This window comes from Pyrus communis, chromosome 12 (assembly GCF_041283825.1).
Source record: "Pyrus communis isolate YQ-2024b chromosome 12, ASM4128382v1, whole genome shotgun sequence".
Classification (NCBI taxonomy): domain Eukaryota; kingdom Viridiplantae; phylum Streptophyta; class Magnoliopsida; order Rosales; family Rosaceae; genus Pyrus; species Pyrus communis.
This window is the reverse complement of record NC_142576.1, coordinates 6,870,419-6,888,934: the sequence shown is the minus strand read 5'-3', so window position 1 is coordinate 6,888,934 and position 18,516 is coordinate 6,870,419. Positions and strand designations below refer to the sequence as shown.

The 18,516-nt window shown below is 37.6% G+C and overlaps 3 protein-coding genes across 3 annotated transcripts; 1 reads left to right on the top strand and 2 right to left on the bottom strand.

Moving 5' to 3' along the window:
* The first annotated feature begins 3,404 nt into the window (after nt 1-3,404).
* LOC137744280 (protein NRT1/ PTR FAMILY 5.5-like) lies at nt 3,405-4,700 on the top strand. Its single transcript, XM_068484134.2, has one exon. The coding sequence runs from the start codon at nt 3,507-3,509 to the stop codon at nt 4,659-4,661; it is 1,155 nt and encodes a 384-aa protein (XP_068340235.2). The 5' UTR covers nt 3,405-3,506; the 3' UTR covers nt 4,662-4,700.
* A 187-nt stretch (nt 4,701-4,887) lies between these two features.
* On the bottom strand, nt 4,888-8,403 carry LOC137745060 (protein ENDOPLASMIC RETICULUM-ARRESTED PEN3). Its single transcript, XM_068484932.2, has 3 exons — nt 6,458-8,403; nt 6,285-6,338; nt 4,888-5,388 (listed from the first exon to the last, which is right to left on the bottom strand). The coding sequence occupies exon 1, from the start codon at nt 8,233-8,235 to the stop codon at nt 6,799-6,801; it is 1,437 nt and encodes a 478-aa protein (XP_068341033.2). The 5' UTR covers nt 8,236-8,403; the 3' UTR covers nt 4,888-5,388; nt 6,285-6,338; nt 6,458-6,798.
* Nucleotides 8,404-12,008: 3,605 nt separating this feature from the next.
* LOC137745296 (glycerol-3-phosphate 2-O-acyltransferase 6-like) lies at nt 12,009-14,740 on the bottom strand. Its single transcript, XM_068485229.2, has 2 exons — nt 13,894-14,740; nt 12,009-13,028 (listed from the first exon to the last, which is right to left on the bottom strand). The coding sequence occupies exons 1-2, from the start codon at nt 14,509-14,511 to the stop codon at nt 12,135-12,137; spliced, it is 1,512 nt and encodes a 503-aa protein (XP_068341330.2). The 5' UTR covers nt 14,512-14,740; the 3' UTR covers nt 12,009-12,134.
* Between the last annotated feature and the right edge of the window lie 3,776 nt (nt 14,741-18,516).

Genomic DNA, 18,516 nt, shown 5'->3' with positions numbered 1-18,516 from the left:
TAGGTCAATACCCCAAGGGCCACTTGCGAAGGGTTGGTGTCGTTTGGTGGCTGGCAATTGGGCTAGATCGCCTGTTGTTTGGTTGTTGTATGTTTTTATTTTATTCTTTTAATTAACAAATAAAAAAGTTAAAAAATGGCATGGGGGAGACGAATTTGGAAGCACGCGCGTAGGCACCCTTTCTCGGTCAAGTAAATTAAATTAAAATTTGGGACTTTTTGAAATAAGTTAAAGTAACTAAAAATTGAATCTATTTCAAAAGTTAAAAGTTATTAAAAATTGGATCTATTTCAAAAAGTAGTCTATAAAATTGTACCTATTTCAAAATTTTCCTTAAAATTTTTGTATGGTCACAAAACTCAGTATCATACAGAGATTTATTGCCTTTCAACTTTAAATATTAAAAGAAGTTTCCTTTTTTTTGGGTCAAACAAATATTAAAGGAAGTTTATGCATATTCAAAGAAAAAACAAAGCGTCCACATGTGAATTATTGTCAATCAACAGTTTTTAAAACGACGTACCAAAAAAATAGGAGTTTTAAGGAAGAACATGTTTAGAAAAATCCCTTCTTGATCTGGTCAAGTCAAGTAACTAAATATTGGTCTTAATTAATGAATTAGTTTTGGCCGTTGTCTAATTGAATTATCTGATCTGAAATATAAGTAATGTTAAGTAGACCTTTTAGATTACTAAATTACTTTAAGACCAAGATGCTTTAAAGTTGCAATGTACTGGTGCATATACTTACCATCAATTCGGAATTAGCGTCCGGCATGTCTGCGATCCTGGCCCTCACTTCTGCAGAAGTAGCTCTAAGGAATGAGATGAATGTAATTATGCTACCAACAAGTAAATCGAAACAAAGTAGCGGTGTTAATTAGAATTTGAAAGATGGAATTTGAAAGTGCTTATACGTTAATAAAACTAGTTGGAATTCCACCATAAAACCAATTTGCAATATAGATCTCTTATAAACCCTTGCACGGTTTTTATTTTCACAAATTTAGAACTCTTTTGCCTTCACATCCTCACAAACCAAACTGCTCGTACTTGACATTCTTTCGAACTAACTTGTTTTCAATGTAATTGGGTTAAGGGTGAAGACCAGGTATCTGAGATATCCGAAATATTAAATCCATAGAACCAAGCAAAGAAATGAAATCTTAGACAATGTGCAACGCTACGTGCATGCCGAGAAATACAAAACATTGTCCCGGAAAAGCAAAACACAGTAGAAATAAAGATGTAACAGATTGATAGTGCAGAGTCTTTTTTGGACTGTTTACTAATTAATTATGAATTTCTACTCGAGAGAGAGAAAGTGTGAAAGAATTATTTATTAACGACCTGCGTTGCGTAGCTGGCCAATGTCTCCGGTCAAAAGGAGAGGGAGAAGAACTCTCGACTCTGTATGGTGTGTAGTCAATGGATTTCCTATATCATATTAGATGTTTCGGACTATATATACAAGAGTTTCCTTCAACCAGAAAGGGAATATTGAAGCAAGTTTTTGTTGCATACTTGGGAGTCTGGATTGATCTCCGTGCTCCATCTCTTTGTCTCTCTTTTCTTTACTGTTGGGGCTTCCCTCGTCAGAAATGGAAACCGAGCCACTCCCCTCCCCCTCGTCAGAAATGGAAACCCAGCCACTCCCCTCCCCCAAGTCAGAAATGGAAACTGAGCCACTCCCCTCCCCCTCGTCAGAAATGAAAACCGAACTAGTTACCTTTCCCTCGTCAGAAATTAAAACCGAGCCACTCCTATCCCCCTCGTCAGAAATGGAAACCAAGCCACCCGCCTTCCCCTCGTCAGAAATTTTAACCGAGCCACTCCGCTCCCCTTCGTCAGAAATGGAAACCCAGCCACTCCCCTTCCTCTCGTTAGAAATTAAAACCGAGCCGCTCCCCTCCCCTTCGTCAGAAATGGAAACCAAGCCACTCCCCTCCCCCTCGTCAGGAAAGAAACCATCTAGGTTGACGTTCTGTGGTAAGCAGACCTACGTACCCTTTCATGTACTCACTACTTCTAGTGAAATGATTTGGGGACACTTTCTTTTCTCCGTCTGCACATTCCCGTTTATTTACATTCCTTAATTCTCTTTTTATTTATTCAATCCAAAAACCAAAAGTAAATAGAGATTTGCAATGAAAGAAAACAGTGCAGAAATCAAAACCCCTTCTTACAAGTTATTAGCCTTACAAAAATCTGTTCATTATTTTTCTTCCTAATATTCCTGATTCGCTTTTGAATTGCAGTTGTGTTTTGGCCGTATGTACTCACTCTATATACCATGTCGATAATGACAACGTACTTAACTGGTGTATGGAATCTCAGTATCACGCAAGCCGCTGCAGTTGTCAACTTGTATTCGGGCATTGCGGCCATAATGCCAGCGATCACGACACGTATAGCAGATTGTTCTAGGGATAGCTATTTCATGTTGTGGCTTTCTAGATTTGCCTTCGTCTGTGTAAGTATTTTCCGATAACAAAATCATGTTTGATTGTTACTTGTGTAGATATATGTGAACGACCCAAATGAAATTTAATAACTACAAACGTGATCCAGAATGCGTTCTTATGTGTGAAGTATACCCAAATCATATTGCATACGTAAATAACTAACGTGTACTTGTTCTTGGTAACTATCCTCACACGTAAGAATTTTGAGGTTGGCTTCCACTTGGGAAGATCCTAAATTGTTTTTTTTTACATGATTTTCTCAACACACTATGTGTTCTTACACAGTATGGGACAAGCCTTCAGCTTGCACACTTCTCTCTTTGTTCTCAGTCTCTGTCCTCTCATTTGTAGAGAGGAGTGGCTGGTTGATGATTTCCTTCTTTTTCTTTTTTTTTGGGGGTAATGGTTGATCTTTCTTTTTTTTTTTTGGCGAAGAATGGTTGATCCTTCTTCAACAACAAACATTCTCACACATTTGCCTGATGACATTCTTTCTTTGCACGCTTCACGGCTTTCTCATAAAAGCCTTAACAACTTTACAATAGTATAATGGAACACTCCTATTTATTGTGAATTTGTTGAACTTCCATGAACTTCTTAATGGTCTGCGAAACTTGTTATTTGGTTTCCATGAACACTCCCATTGCCAAGCTCTTTGATTCTTCATGACTTCAAGATGCTACCAGAGGATGAACATACTTGTCGTCTCTTCTTCATACTCTTTCTTTGCCCTTGTTCTTTTAGCGATCGGTTAGAACTTAGAGGGCACTTTGGCCTTATCTTGTATCTTTTTCTTCTTGACTTGAGAAAGAATTTCTTCTCCTCTTCAATGTCCTTGATCTTCTCTTTTGGATTTGACAAATTCTTTGGATTTTCTGGACTGGCCCCATTTTTCAAGAAGTTTGCCATTTTTTTTCTTTTTGATGTGCCATAACAGGAGTGTTACTTTGCTCTCGTTGCAGTCTTTTTTAAGGTGTTGCATATGATGAATCCTCATGGAGCTAGTAGAAGAATATTAACCATAATTATTTGGAACTAACAAATGCAGGGGTTTGGTCTTTTGACAATTTCAACACCACCAGTCCTTGCTGTAGTAACAGGCAGCTGCAGCTCATTTGTGCCCCAGTGCATTGGCCCAGTCCATAAAACCCTCTTTTACACAGCATTGCTTCTATTAGCTATTGGAGAATCGACTCACTTGTCCTCCTGGCCTCAGTTCGGCAAGGACCAGTTTGAAACAGAAAAGGTTTACCAGTTCGCAACAGAAAAGGTTTACAAACGATCATGTCAGCTTTTCTCATTGGCGACACTAATGTTGGTCGTCCCTGTTTGTGCCGTTATAGCAGTTGGTTTATCAAATTCTTGGTCGATTAAGTTTGGGATAGGAGCAATATCTGCAGTGGTATCTACACTTATCTTCTTAAGTGGTTTATATTCATATAAACGCCCCAGTGGAGACTCTAGCCATCTTACTGGAGTTTATTCTATCATACTCGGCAGCGGTTTTTCAGCAGTTATGTTTTTCATTGTCTCATGTATGGCCGTTGTCCCATCAGGTGTTATTGCTTCCATTGGAAATACTTTCTTCATGGAGCAAGCAACCGACATGAACCATTACATTGGGAGGCTCAGAGTTCCTACTATTATCCTTCCTGCGTCACAACTGTTGGTGAAATTATTTGTAAAGCTACGAAAACAAGATTCTAAAGTTTTCTTTGCCTTCCATGGGATTATAGTGTCATGCGTGATTTCAGTTGTATGTTGTATCACAGCTGCAAAAGTGGAGACCCGAAGGTTAGACGCGGTGAAGAGCCACGGTTTCATTGACAAGCCTGAGGAAACAATTCCGATGACCATGTTCTGGCTGCTTCCACAGTTTCTTCTTCTCGGTTTGGCTCAAGAGATTGGCAAACAAAGCATTGCGAATCTATATTATGCTCCGCTGTGGTGGTCTTTTAGGAGCCGATCCTTCTGTGAATACATGCAAACCTTGGCTGACGCTGTCAGTGGAGTCGGATATATAGGCGGGATGTTGTCAGTTTATGCAGTTCGTAAGATGAAACCCAGTTGGTTCCAGTACACGCTTAACAGGAGTCGTTTGGATAATTACTACTGGACCTTGGCCGCATTGTCTGCAGCTAATCTGGCATCGTTCTTTTTAGTCCTCCTTTGGATTCTTCTGAGGCGGCGTTTTTGATTTTCCTGAAGTTTGACATGCTTATAAGTCCCACCTCTCTTCTTAGAATGAATTTCCGTGTTCTTAGTATAACATAAAAGCTAAATAAGACATTTCTCTTCGATCCCTTGCATCTCGAATTCAAACTCTCTATTTCTTGTCAGCGGCCCGTAACATTTTTCATGACCAGGATTGAACCAAGCAAATTTCCCAACTAAGTCGGTGTCATATTTTACAAATTTGGATGGGCTCTTGTAATAATTTTGATCGTTGCTAAGCAAGCGTTTTTAATTTCCATTTTCCGAAACATAGTGAGGCACACATGGTCTCTCACAAGTCACAAAACGCCCTACCTAAAGCTTCATCATTCCTGTTCCTAATGTAGCGCAAAACATGTACTTGCTCATAGAGGGATGCAGCTAATTGTTGAAAATACCGGTATCGCTGGCATCACCACTTCCGTCGATGGCACCACCGGAAAGGTGCTCTAAACAGCTAGAAGCCTAGAACACACACACGGGGATGGTCTCGAGCATCTTTTCAATAAAATCTTGTTTCCTAACCGCATCTAGCCTCCGAGTATCCACTTGTGAAGCAACAATTCTACCTTGTACAGAAAGTACAGTCCATGCTGCCTACTGTGTGGGGTTCTTGATTTTGATTTGAAGATGTATATTTCTGATCTTGATCCCGGTTTTGACATGTTCAAGAAACAACGTTTCTGGCAAACTACGTAGTAACCGAGCACCTGCATTTTTAGAAGGAAAATGTTATTCTTACCATAAAAAAAACTTGCAGCGAGAAGTTTTGATCATTTATTTACTCATAATGTTTTGCTGGTATATCATAAAGTTACTTGAGACTTGAGAGGTTTCATAAAAAAACCAATGCATTCAGGATTCATATACATTGCAGGCGCTTGTAGCCTTCACGAAAATCCCTAACCCTCGCATGGCAAAAGTTTTGGTCCTCTGGTGTGAGAAGCCAATATGGTAAAGTCTTTCAATATGTTACAACTACATGTAAATAAATTTGACAACGACCCGCAAAAGAAATTAACAAAACGAATCTAGGAGCCTTATCAGTGAGGATGAAGTTTTATACGTTTATTATGTGGGTTAACAAACTTGTGCCGTGTCTAATATCAACTACGTGCCAAACAGATCCAGGTTATATAAACCGTACAATGGAGCCTTATCAGTGACAAGTTATTTCTAGGATTGTACTCTGGGACATGAACTTACCCAATGAGACTGGAAAGCAACATCAATGATTACCATAATATTATCGAGAAGAAAATAGAAAATAGCATGTCTGAAGGCATGAAGCTCATTGTTCTTGCAAAAACAACAGCTTGTTGTGTGTGTGTGAGAAGAGTTGAGTTAAGCTCCCATGCCCTCAAATGACAAGGAATGAATACGGAAACATTCAGATACTTACCATAATAATTTTCAACCGCTACTCATAAAATTATAAGAGGCATTTAAGTTCCAACACAGGCAGCCAAAACTACCAAGGAATGCGATGATAAAAGTAACAATCAACCTTTAGAAAATATTCCACGGAGAATTCAGAAACAAATCACCTAAAATATGGGTTTCAACTAAGAAGCAGATAACATTGTCCACAAATGTGCTTACTTACCATCATTGCAAATAGGTCAGGGATGTACATGTCTGCAACAAGTGCTCCTCGCATCTGCAGAATTAAACTCCAAGCAATGAAATGAATGCATTGATGATAACTAATAAGCAAGCGGAAACAGAGCAAATTTCATGATTTAGAGTGGCACGGTGGAAAAATCCGATAGTGCTTACAATGGAAACTGAAGCCATCCGAGATTAAGCTAACTGAAAGCCTCCAAGCTTACGAAGAGCTATAGCTACATAGAGAAGCAAACTGCTCATAGTTGACATTCCTTCATACTAACTTCCCTTGTCATGGAATCTTATTAGGAAAAGGTTTGAGTTTGCATTGTTAGAATTGGCCATTTGGCTTATCGGTGAAGACCAGGTGATTGAGATATCCGAAATATTCTTAAAACGAAGCAAAAAAATGAAATTTGTGACAATGTGCAAAGATACCAACATGCCGAGAAATGCAAAACATAGTAGCAATGAAGTGTTATCACACAGATTACAAAGCCTTTCCTTTGGAGTCACAAAACCGAAATTGCACCCGAAGATTGAGAGCTTTCCCACACCTCAATGCCCTCAACATCTTCCCTAATAACAAACAGCCTATCGCCGCCACCTTCGATTTTCTTTATAATCCCTCTCTCAGAATCCTCAACCTTATCAACAAAATTCCTCCTATACCACCCCTCACAAACCCCATTTTCTATTTCCACCCTGCGTTCTGCTTCTGCCACCTTCGACCAAACCTCCAACCCGCCTTCCCTCCCCACAAACACTTGCTTTCTGTAACACCTCACCACACTATTGTTATTTCCACCCGTCCCATCTCCGCCGGTGTACCTCAAGCTTGGGTTCTTGTCTTGTAAATATACCCACGGATCATCCCCTAATTTACGCAAGTCTGCCACTGCCAAGTCGCCGGACTTTGAACACAACTTGAACAGGGACGACTCCTCAACGTCGGCATCCACGTCGGCGAACGAATCCCCGAACCGACTGCTCCGGCCCGAACCCGGTTCGTTCGCCTCCCAAACCACCCCATTCGACCTCGGGTCCCACAATCGGATGTAACCCGAGTAACCAAAGGCGCCGCACGTGACGGAGCTCCCGACGATCAGTCCCGTCTCCGGAAGCCACCTCAGCTTTCCCACGGCCAGGTTCTTTGCGGAGCTCCCCGGTTGCCGGCTCAGCTCTGATACGATTTTGAGAGTCGATTTGTCGATCACGAGGATGCAATTCTCTCTGTGGGAGCAATCGAACGACGCGAAGACCGAGCTTGGCGAGTCGGCTATGGCGGTGACTCGCGCCTTGAAGATTCTGGGATCTTCCGGGTCGGTCCAGTGGATCGACCCGAGGTTTCGCACGCCTGAGAAATCGTAGAAGTGAAGTCCTGCGCTGGATTCGGATCCTATAGCGGCGATATCAGGATACACACGGCAAATCGAGGTTATGTCCTCCAAATGCGTACGTAGAGTTCCGGCGTAGCTGAGTTTCCAATCGTAGCTGGATATCTGGCCGCCATGGGCGATCCAGACGGAGCCGTCGTCGCCTGCGGTAATCGCCGAAGGACAGCCATCGTAGGCGGGTTGGACGGTGGTGACAATTGATGCGTCAATTCCAGAAAGAGGAGGCGGCGACATCGCCGACTTAAGCTGCGACTCGATGCCGTAGTAGAGGGCTTCATCGGCGAGCTCCTGCTTGGAGAATAGGCGAGCCGCGGAAGGGAGGCCTTTCGATCGGAGAAGAGAGAGAATGACGGAGAAGATCTCCGGGTCCCGGTCAATGAAAACCGGGTTCGGGTCGTCGGTGGAGCGGTTTGATAGGGCGGCTAAGAGAGAGTCGGGTCCGCCGGCCTGGATCGTTTCTAACGTCGTTTCGAAGTACTTGCCGCCGACGTTGAGCTTGATGCGGTCGTCGGGATGAGGCCTAGGGGCAGTGTGGGAATTTCCTTTCTCCATTACGAGGCCGCGTGAGGTTGAAGATGTTTCACGGTCTTCAACTTCACGGGAACTTTCTGGAAATCTGAGAGGCGGGCGATTGGGAAAACGATGGAAAATTTTACGCTTGCCTTGACACTAATACCCTTGTTATTGTGTGGAATTACTCAACTTTTGGTGGGTGTGATCGCCTAAAAAAATCCAACAATAGCCCTTTTTGGTCATTCTGAAATGGAGAAAACAAACCTTTTTTTGTCTGTGCTTGGATTCTAAAACTCTTGGGCTCAGACCACGAATTATGATTGGGCTACATTGTGGATCTGAATGTTTTTGGTACAGGCCCATATTAGAGCCCACCTAGCCACATCATTACTATTTTCAAAAGAGCGATTCTTTATACACTCAAAAGTTTTATTCAGGAAATTAATTCTCACAAACGACTTTAAAATGTATTTATAAAATTCTCACAAACGACTTTAGTAATTTTGTCAGGAAAATAATTATTTCCTTTGAACACCAATAAAATTTTGAAACAAACGGTCGGATAAACTTCACGATCGTTGAATTTTAGATATCTTAAATTGAAGCAAACAAATTGTTTCATATCTTTCATAAAAAGGTAGCAAACGAATGGGGTCCAAGAAAAATAAATTCATAAAAAGTAATAAAAAAAAGTATTCTTGAAAGTTTAGTAAATTATTTTAGGTATTTCTTTATTCTAGGTATCTAAAGAAATGTGTAAAAGTAAATTGGGTGGTTAGAGACATGCATTTAGGTATACGCAAAACCACTCTTTCCAAAAACTCCACCAACTCCAATCCTGCTATCCCCATTCGCTCGATGCTTATAAATACGAGCTTAAACACACTCCACAACCGATGGCTCAGATGATTATCATGTAATCATATGGTACTAATTAGTTCATAATCAAATACTCAAATTCTTTTGAACTCTTTAATTTTCCTCTGACTTTACTAAAATTGAAAAGAATGTGAACTTGCCTTTTGAAATCCCTAATCAAATACTTCAAAATCAAGAATCTATCAACTAGAGCACTAGTTGATCTGATTCCTTCCTTCCTTACTTCCCTTATTTCTAAGTTCTCCAATTCATTCTTTCTCTCATTTTTGTTAGTAAACATGTCCCAAATTCAAATATAAATAAAATTGATTTAGCCTAAGTGCAACAATCGAAATCACAATCCTTACGACATCGGCTATGATAAGTAGCGATTAAGTTTTAATTATATATATATAACTTGTTTCCTAAGCAATCAAAAAATAACCACGAGACCAAATTAGGGTTCGATAAGGACTTCCTTCCAGCTTAATTGACCTGATGAACGGCCTGACCTGCAAATTTATCCTACTCGTTAATTCCTATATATATACTCTCTTGTGAATGGAAATTGGCCAATGAAAGAACTGCTCCAACTGGGGGTAAATGAATGGTAATTAAACAATTAAGTCACCATATAAATCAGTAAGTTCCGAAACTCACAGAAACTTCACTGTTTAGGGAACCTCTGCCAGATGCTGCCTCTTCTGCAGTAGTGCCCGTGCTACAACAACTTCAACTGAACTGTAGTACTTTTTGGAATGTGGCACAATTAGTTTAGCAGTAAATACTTCTTCCTCCATGATAGGGATTTTTACCACTTGCAAAAGTAGAAATAAAAATACTTAAAAATACTTGCAAGAGTACAAGGTTGTCGTAGTATAGCAGATCAAGCAAGGTTGCCACAGAGATTGAATGAATAATTTGTGTTTAAAACCAACTCTTAATTAATTATTAAAAACAAAGTTTGGAAAATGTTGATTTTACAATTTAATATAATAAAAACGAATTTTAAAATAAAACAATTAAAGAAATTAACTAGAGAACAATTTAAAGAAAGTCAATTTGTAAAGCCTAGGTTCCGCCGTCCCCTTAACAATCCTATACAATTTTACCAATTACTTATGAATTTCTACAAACATGCTTTGAAGGTTAGGTTTTCCTAATACATATTTTCCTCGTGATGTTCAAGTGAAAACGTATATATAACATGCAACCCGTCTGTGATATTTAGATCAAATATAAACATGCAAGACTCATTAAGCTTTGTGAAAACCCTTTGAAAAACCATGCAACCCTTAAGAACGTGATGTTTGCCTTAAGTGAACTTACAATTACTAATCACAAGAAGCCATCCTCAATTTCAGGGTGATGTTCCAACATAAATTGCATCAAATTACTTGTCTAAAAACCTAATGGTCGCGAATCACTAAGACAATTAGATAGTTTAATCTCGGTGATTAATAATTCAAAGCAAGCATGCATCCATTCATAAACAAATTAATAAAATCACATATTCATGCTAAGGCTTGTGGCTTCACCCTAACAAAAGAACTATTTACGAACAATCATAATAAAAACTAAAGAAAATACATTAACTAGAAAAAAGAATGAAAACACCTTGTAAGTTCTCCAAAATAATGCTTGCGTTCTTCCCCCCTCATTCCCTCCTAACCCTAACTGCTAAAAAGTCTTATTTATACTACTACAAAATAAACACCTAAAAAGTCTTTAGAATAAAACTAGGAAACATAATAAAATAATAAAACAGAAAATAAAAGGTTTCCTATTTAAACTAAAATTTGGACTTCTGAGAAATTCAGACTTTTGAAAGACCAAATCAACTCCAATTTGGTCCTAAAAGGTCTCTTTTGAAAGCTTCTGTCGTCCCCTACAAATCCTCAGAATGAATATTCCTCAAAATATGCCATATTGACCTCCAAAATACCCAAAATGTCTAAAAACGTCAATCTGAGAAGGCTGCGCGCTGGGCCTTTATTTCATCGCCACGGTTAAACGGCTTGGTAGAAAAATCTGAAACTTTGATACAATCATCTTGAAAGAATGACGAACATCTTCCAATTGGAATCACTGCAAAATTCATCCGTTTGATCATTTTTAGCTACAGAGGAAGTCACATGTCCTACATTAAAAATATATAACAAAGTATCAAAATAACCAATAAACTATAACTAAGAATAGGGTAAAATATATGGTATAATATGGACTCATCACTCCCTAAATACGATGAGTTACTACTCCTTTATTATTATCTAGGTCAAATAATTGAAGTATATGAATTATGATGAGGTCCCCATGAATTTGAATGGCTTTATCACTTCGATAGAATTATGCATATATAATGCAGCTAGCCAAAGGGCTCCCCACTACTATTTTCTAATTACGTGAAAGACCTGTAGTTAATTAATTTTACAAAAAATATCAACAGCAAGAACTCATCAGAAGCTTCACTTGCAGATATGGATATGGAAATGCATGTGAAATTTAAGACTTGCATTAGTGATGAAATGTGGGCAAGGCCCCAGCAGCCATGGCATGCAGGCCAGATCATTGGAGGCCCTCGCTAGCAGTACCACTGCATACACCCTGTCAAACCGCGTGCTGTCTAAGCGGGTACGTGTTGAGAGAATGACTTCACATGTGTGTGTGTCTATATATATATATATATCATCACAATTACGTTTCGTGTTAATGTACAAAATAATTTGTAAATTTATGTTCACATGACGTTATATCATTGACATGAAAAAACACAATATTAATTTGTAAATTTATGTTTACTAGTGTATTGAAAATGGGAATTATTATTAGCATTTCAATATTAGGAAAGAAAAATACACTTGTGAGAAATGTAGAATGAGATTTTTAAAATGCCAATAACACTTCCCTTGAAAATAATAATCTACATTAATATAGTAATACACTTCTTATGAGAATTGACACAACCAGTTCATTATTATTAGAAGAAAAAAAAAGTTTTAACATATTGGAAAACAATAGAGAAATGATCATTCTCGTGATGGAGGTGATTAAAATAAAAATTAACTTGATCCCATGCTTAATTAATAAGCCTTTTGCTTTTCCTTTTCCTTTTCCTTGTTGGATGATGACACTCTGCCATCTGTCCCTGCAAGTATGCTATATTTGTCCTTCCTAGTTAAATTTGTGCACTCAAATCCCAAAGTCCCAGCCAACACCCTCTGAATATAATTTGCAACTTCATAGGCAGATTTCCCACCTTTGCAAGTGAGCTCCGACGGTAGCTGGTTCAAGAACGTAATTTCGTACGTTGGCATCGGATTCATGAATACGAAATACGGGTCCAACAATTTGTGCCCCCTAACCGTTGTCCCATGAAACACACTTTGTTTTGTGTTGATCGCAACAGGCACAATCCTATCAGTGAGCTCAGCAAATAGGGCACTGAACCTCAACAGGAACGGCTCCCTGCACGTAGTTCCTTCCGGGCATATCACCAAGTCGCCTTCCTCGAGCAAACGCTTGATGTTCTCCGCGTCCTTCTCTCTCTCCCTCGATAAAGCCACGGCCTTAATCGGAGAAATTAGTTCTGTAAATTTGCTAATACTATATGTGACACAACTGATTTTTCTTCCTAGGGCAACTGCTGTGACAACTGGGTCTAGGACTGTACGGTGGTTGCAAATGAATAGAACTCCGCTTTGACCTTTCTTTGGGGGAGGAGGAGGGGTGCCCTTAACTACAAGGTTAATCCCTAGGAGTTTGTAGTTGTATCTTGCAATTCTCTCAGGTAAAGGGATGTTGGTGTAGACTCTGAGGATGGCCAGGAGAATGCCAATGGGCATCCATAGGAAAGTCAGAAGGGCAACTATTGGGGTAGGTCTTTGGACTAATCTGCCCTCATGAAATATGACTGGACTTAGAAGCTTGTTTCTTGGTAGTGGCTCACATCTAGTCCTTGGAACCATGTACCCTTCCTGCAATTTACACGTCAACACAGTAAAAAATGGGAGTTTATTCTAATTAGTTTTTTACTCATGTGGTTAACATGAGAAGAATTTTAAGTCAAATTGTCATTAAACAGAATTTGGTTGGGATAAATAAGAAAAAGGGTCATCTGATTGTTGTGACCAAACATGGTCCAATAATATTGTATACTTGCAATAAAATAATACTTGGAATTGTTATCAATATTAAAAAAATAAAATGTCATCTTGCATTGACTTCATAAAAAATTAAACGTCGTAAAATGCAGAACAACATGTTTAGAGTATCGATAACAACTCCATTTACTGTCGTAAAATGCAGAACAACATGTAATTTAGAGAGTCAATAACAATTCATTTTACTTAAATATGTATATACAACTTGTGTTGAAAAGATGATGGGAGTACAAGTCACAAGAATTGCGCAAACTAAATAACTGTTTCATGTGGAACTTAGTTGGATTGAACAAAGAGAGTGGATTGGGGAATGAAGAGCGTATGGGGGTGTCAGTTGTAACACAATGTGAAATAAATGTGATTTTGTAGTTCACAAGTCACAAATTACAAATCAAGGTTAAAAGAATCAAAGTAAAAGTTAAAAAACATGGGGATAAATGGTACCCAAAAAGATCACAAAAAGACAATGAGAAACTACAAGAGGTTGCTATTAAGTTTCTCACCAAACTTGTAATAAATCTAGATAAAGGCAGTGCCCTTTTCATTTATTTTCAAACAAATTTTCTGTTGTGTTTAAACAACGTTGAGTTGAGTGCTTAACAAAATTTCTTTTATAATGCCAGTAAGAGCTCTTTCTGAAGAAAAAAATAAGTAGTGAAAATTGCATGTTATAACATACCTTGCAAATGGACATGAAATCATGGTCAGTCTCTCTATCACCCAGGCCTAAATCAGGCAAGTTTGTACCAAACTCCTTGAGAACTGCCTCTCTTTTGTGCTCTCCAACTAGAACACCTGGTTTACTCACAAACCCAGTTGCCCTCCCAGATTTTGTTGCTTCCAACTCAGTGCCAAGAACTTTATCAGCTCCTAAAAAAAACTTCACAAACGGTTCAACCAATATTCTAGGGTTTGCTGTGATTATATAACGCTTGCCGAACGAGTTGAACACCTTCCAGGTTTGCGGGTGAACATCTTCAGCGTAAAATTTCGGAAGCACTGAGCGGGACACCATCTCAATGTCCTTAATTTTGAGGCCAGCAAAGGAAATGAAGATGAAGGTTTTGATTGCTATGGACTCTGATAAAAACAAGTAGGTGAAATACACAAATGGGACTGATAGTAATAGCACAAGGCCTCTTAGGAAACTACCAGCTTCAATTGCAACAAGCATGAAATATGGGAAGGCACTGCGTGACAAAAGGAGTGTGCCATCAAGGTCTGCTGCCACGGTTTGGTTTGATCTTCCCTCGGTGCTACATCTCGAAATAGGCTCGAAATGACTCCATGCTCCCATGGCGCAGAGAGGGAGAGAGGGGGCTTAGGTGGGTTTGTGAGTAATTGGGGGTTGGGGGGGGTTTGGGATTTATGTTATGGATTGGGGGGGTTGAGATTTATGTTATGGAGAGGATGGTAGGAGATGGGGGTTTTAAAAGGAGGGAGAAAAAGATTGCCATGTTGTAACTTTCTATATTGCCATGAAAATATTATGTGACTACAAGAAAATGTTATGCGATTGAGTCGATTGACTCTTTTTTTCTCTCTCCGAATTTGATGAATTTCAAATGGAAGGGTTTTTTTTTTTTTTTTTTTTTTTTTTCTTTGGATCAAAGATTTTTATTTAAGTTAAGCTACATAATAGACCTGACATAAACTTATAATAATGTGATATCGAATTTATTATTCACAAAAGTTAAATTCAAATTTCTTTACTTATAAATAAAGAGAAATATGACTACAACTTTATACTAATAACAAGTGAAAGAGGTAATTAAAAGAATATTTTATGCTTAGACCAACTCCAATGGTGGGTTAAAAGCCAAATTACCCCCCAAAATTTCCCTCCAAACCCACTCCAACCCAAGGGGAAATTTTGGGCTAAATGCTAAATGCTAAACCAATGCCAAATTCCCCCTAAAATTTAGCCCAGAAATTGGAGTGGACTCCACCCAATATTTATCAGAATTTAAATTTTTTTAGATTAAAATGTTCATAAAATTAATTTACGATAGTCTACATATTTATTTAAAAAAAATTAATTTAACAAAAAAAAGCCTAAATTCATTCTTTAATAATCCCGGGCTAAAATTTTAGGCTAGAATGGTTGGAACAAAAAAGCTGTTTTTGGCCTAAAAGCTAAATTTTTCAGGCTAAAAAATTTGGTTTTTAGCCCAACCATTAGAGATTGTCTTATAGATGGAGATAGAGAGAAAGAGGCCTCTTTGACGTCCAAATTACGGCAGTTGGTGTGAGTAGTTGGTGGTCGATACCAACACCAACATTTTACATTGAATTAGCCAACATTTTTCGTTTTTAGGCGGCGGCCTCCTTGCTCATTAAAGCTCGGCTTATGACTCACTTATGTGGTAATTAAGCTTGCCTCTTTATTTAGGTTGACTGTAATTTGTGATAAGTAGACAACTATTAGAACTAATTTCTATATGAATTTTTAAGTACAATTTTAATTAGTGAATTTCTTATCTCAATTCGATCACCAACAAGTAAGACACTAATTAATTAAGAACTAAATACAATCTAAACCCTTGTCAGTGAGTGAAAAAAAGAGAGTTAATTGGCTTAAATTTACAAGACATTTGCAACAGGTTAACAGCAACTACTTTGCAGCAAATAGCAACAATAGAGATACATGAAGCGGGACTGATGGAATTCTCTTATTGCGTAAGTTTCCATGTGGTAGATATCAACATTAACCAAACTATCATCTCTTTCACTCAGTCTGTCAATAACTCATTAAATTGCCAAAAATAAAAAATAAAAAATAAAAATCTGTCATTTCTCTCTCTCAAGAAACAGATAACTTGAAAGCAATCGTACCCATATAATTGATTCCATAAACGGTTGGGGATTTTGTTGTTGAGATTAGCTGGGAAGCCTTTGGCCACAAAAATAAAAAAAATAAAACACTTCAACATTTAATATTAAACGGCTGCTGGCTGCCGGCTGCTGCCAAACTAAATTGTTTAGATACATGAAAACGCGTAACCACTTTTATTTTTTTTTAAAAGGAAAATAGTTGCATGCATGCATTCATTTTTTTTTAAAGTTTGTAGACGAAGATTATGTGAAAATTTCTACAGCTAATACGAATCTTGATTGAAACAAATCTTTGAAATTTTAATTAATCGTATATTTAATGTGTGTGTATCTTTTTTTATACATATTAAGCTATAAGCCTATAACTAAATAATAATATCCTTTATAGTTTATACAGGATACGCAAAGCATCTAAGTCAAATCCTTTCAAATCAAGTAAAAGTTTTCAGAGAGTATGGGTCGTGCTTTTGGTTACCTTAGGTCACCAATATCCCTGACTACATAAAAGTATAAGAATCTAAACTTGCTTAGACAGGAAGAGAATAATTAACGCTAACTAGTAGTATCCTAAGTTAAACCAAGAAAATGGAGTTTGAACTCGAAATGTTGTAGTTTGAAAGAAGAAATGCTATATGTAACACTTGCAACTACAAGCGAGACAACTAAAAACCAAAGAAAAAAGATCACGCATAAGTATAGTTAATTTTAAGATAGGTAATATTGGAGAGACTAAATTTGTAAATTAAATGTTTTAAACCAAATGAAATGGAAGTCGATGATTGAATTATTACTTAAGTGTTAATTATCGTGCTTACTTTTTTTTAGTAACACATTATTTAGTTTCCAAATTTAGTCTACCTAACATTATTCTTTCATGATTGTGGACAATCCACTGCCACATTTAATTAGGGTTAAGCAGACTATCTTCTTCCTAAAATTAAGGGACTTAAATCTTCGAAATATTATCCTATATTGTAATGTATTGTAATTTAGGATAATTACATGGAAGTTGATGATTAGAATATTACTTAAGTATTGATTAACCTGCTTATTTTTTATTGGTGACACATCATTTTGTTTGAAAATTTAGTCTACCTAGCAATACCCTGTAATTTAATTCACTTATATTATAACAAATTAATTCTAAATAAAATTATAATTACACATGTGATTCCTTCTCGTATATATCCTCCTATTTTTAGGAACTTTTCACAGACTCTTGTACATGGTGTTTTTCCTTTGAAGTTCTATATAAATTAGACGAACACGACTTACCCACTTTTGAGAATCAGAATAAACTCCATTTCCAACAAAAGAAGGGAGTGTAATTAAAGTGTCACAATGCCAACTTAAAGTTGTAATTGTTCCGAGTTATATATTAGTTAAAGTGTAAATAGTAGTATGTTGTCCCACATTGATGAAGTACATATGTAATACCAATTGTAACTCCTATATATACTCCACTTTGGAGATTAATGTATATATAAGAAATTCCCAAATATTGTCATATATATTTTTGGTATTTACCATGTTTAGTTTAATATGGCATCAAAGCAGTTCGCTCTTGGTAACCTGTGTGCTTTAATTTTGTGCCCACCTTTGTCGTGATTTCCTTCGTTGAAAAGAAGAAAGTGAATAGTGCTGCGATACCATACAGTGCCGTGAACAGTGATCTACTACATTGTTTATGAACAGTAATTTGCTACAGTGTCGTAAAACATTGATCTGTTACAGTATCATGAACAGTATTGCTACAATGTTATGGTAAATTGTTTTCATTCCGCTGCGTATCTTTTATGCCTTTATTGTTCGTGATTTAGTTCAATGGCTCAATATAATCATAGTGTTGTTATGCATCTTGGTGGAACAAATAAATGGATAATTGATACTGGGGCCACTGATCATGTGACTAGTGACCCTAGAGTGTTTGATGAGTTATGTGATTATGTTCGTGATCCGTATATTACTAGTGCAAATGGAGCACCTTCCCATGTGAAAGGTGAAGGCACTATCTCTCTTACTCTAACCTTATCACTGGTCCATGCTTTACTTGTTCCTGATGTTAAGTGCAATCTTTAATCGGTAAGAAAACTACTTGATACCTTATATTGTTCTGCTCACTTCTACCCTACATATTGTTATTTTCAAGACATTCAAACTCAAAAAATAATTGGTTGTGGTAAAAGAATAGGGGGTTTGTACATCTTGACTATGAAGGATATTGTTGTTTCCAGTTCAAATAATCATCAAGTTTTAAGTGCTAAAGTGGACGACAGATATCAAATTTGGTTGTGGCATTGACGATTGGGACATCCATCATTTAGTTATATGAAGCATTTATTTCCTTCTTTGTTTCACACTTGTAGTGATTTAGAGTTCAAGTGTGAAACATGTGTCATGGTTAAGAGTCATAGTGCTTCTTTTCCCATAAATGATTCTAAAGCTACTTTACCATTTGATTTAATAC

What these genes read in the sequence shown, in the direction of transcription:
- LOC137745060 (XM_068484932.2), bottom strand. Translation starts at nt 8,235, where the DNA reads ATGGAGAAAGGAAATTCCCACACTGCCCCTAGGCCTCATCCCGACGAC.
- LOC137744280 (XM_068484134.2), top strand. Translation starts at nt 3,507, where the DNA reads ATGCAGGGGTTTGGTCTTTTGACAATTTCAACACCACCAGTCCTTGCT.
- LOC137745296 (XM_068485229.2), bottom strand. Translation starts at nt 14,511, where the DNA reads ATGGGAGCATGGAGTCATTTCGAGCCTATTTCGAGATGTAGCACCGAG. An exon ending in ATTTCATGTCCATTTGCAAG is followed by an intron (nt 13,029 to 13,893) that starts GTATGTTATAAC and finishes TGTAAATTGCAG; the next exon opens with GAAGGGTACATGGTTCCAAG.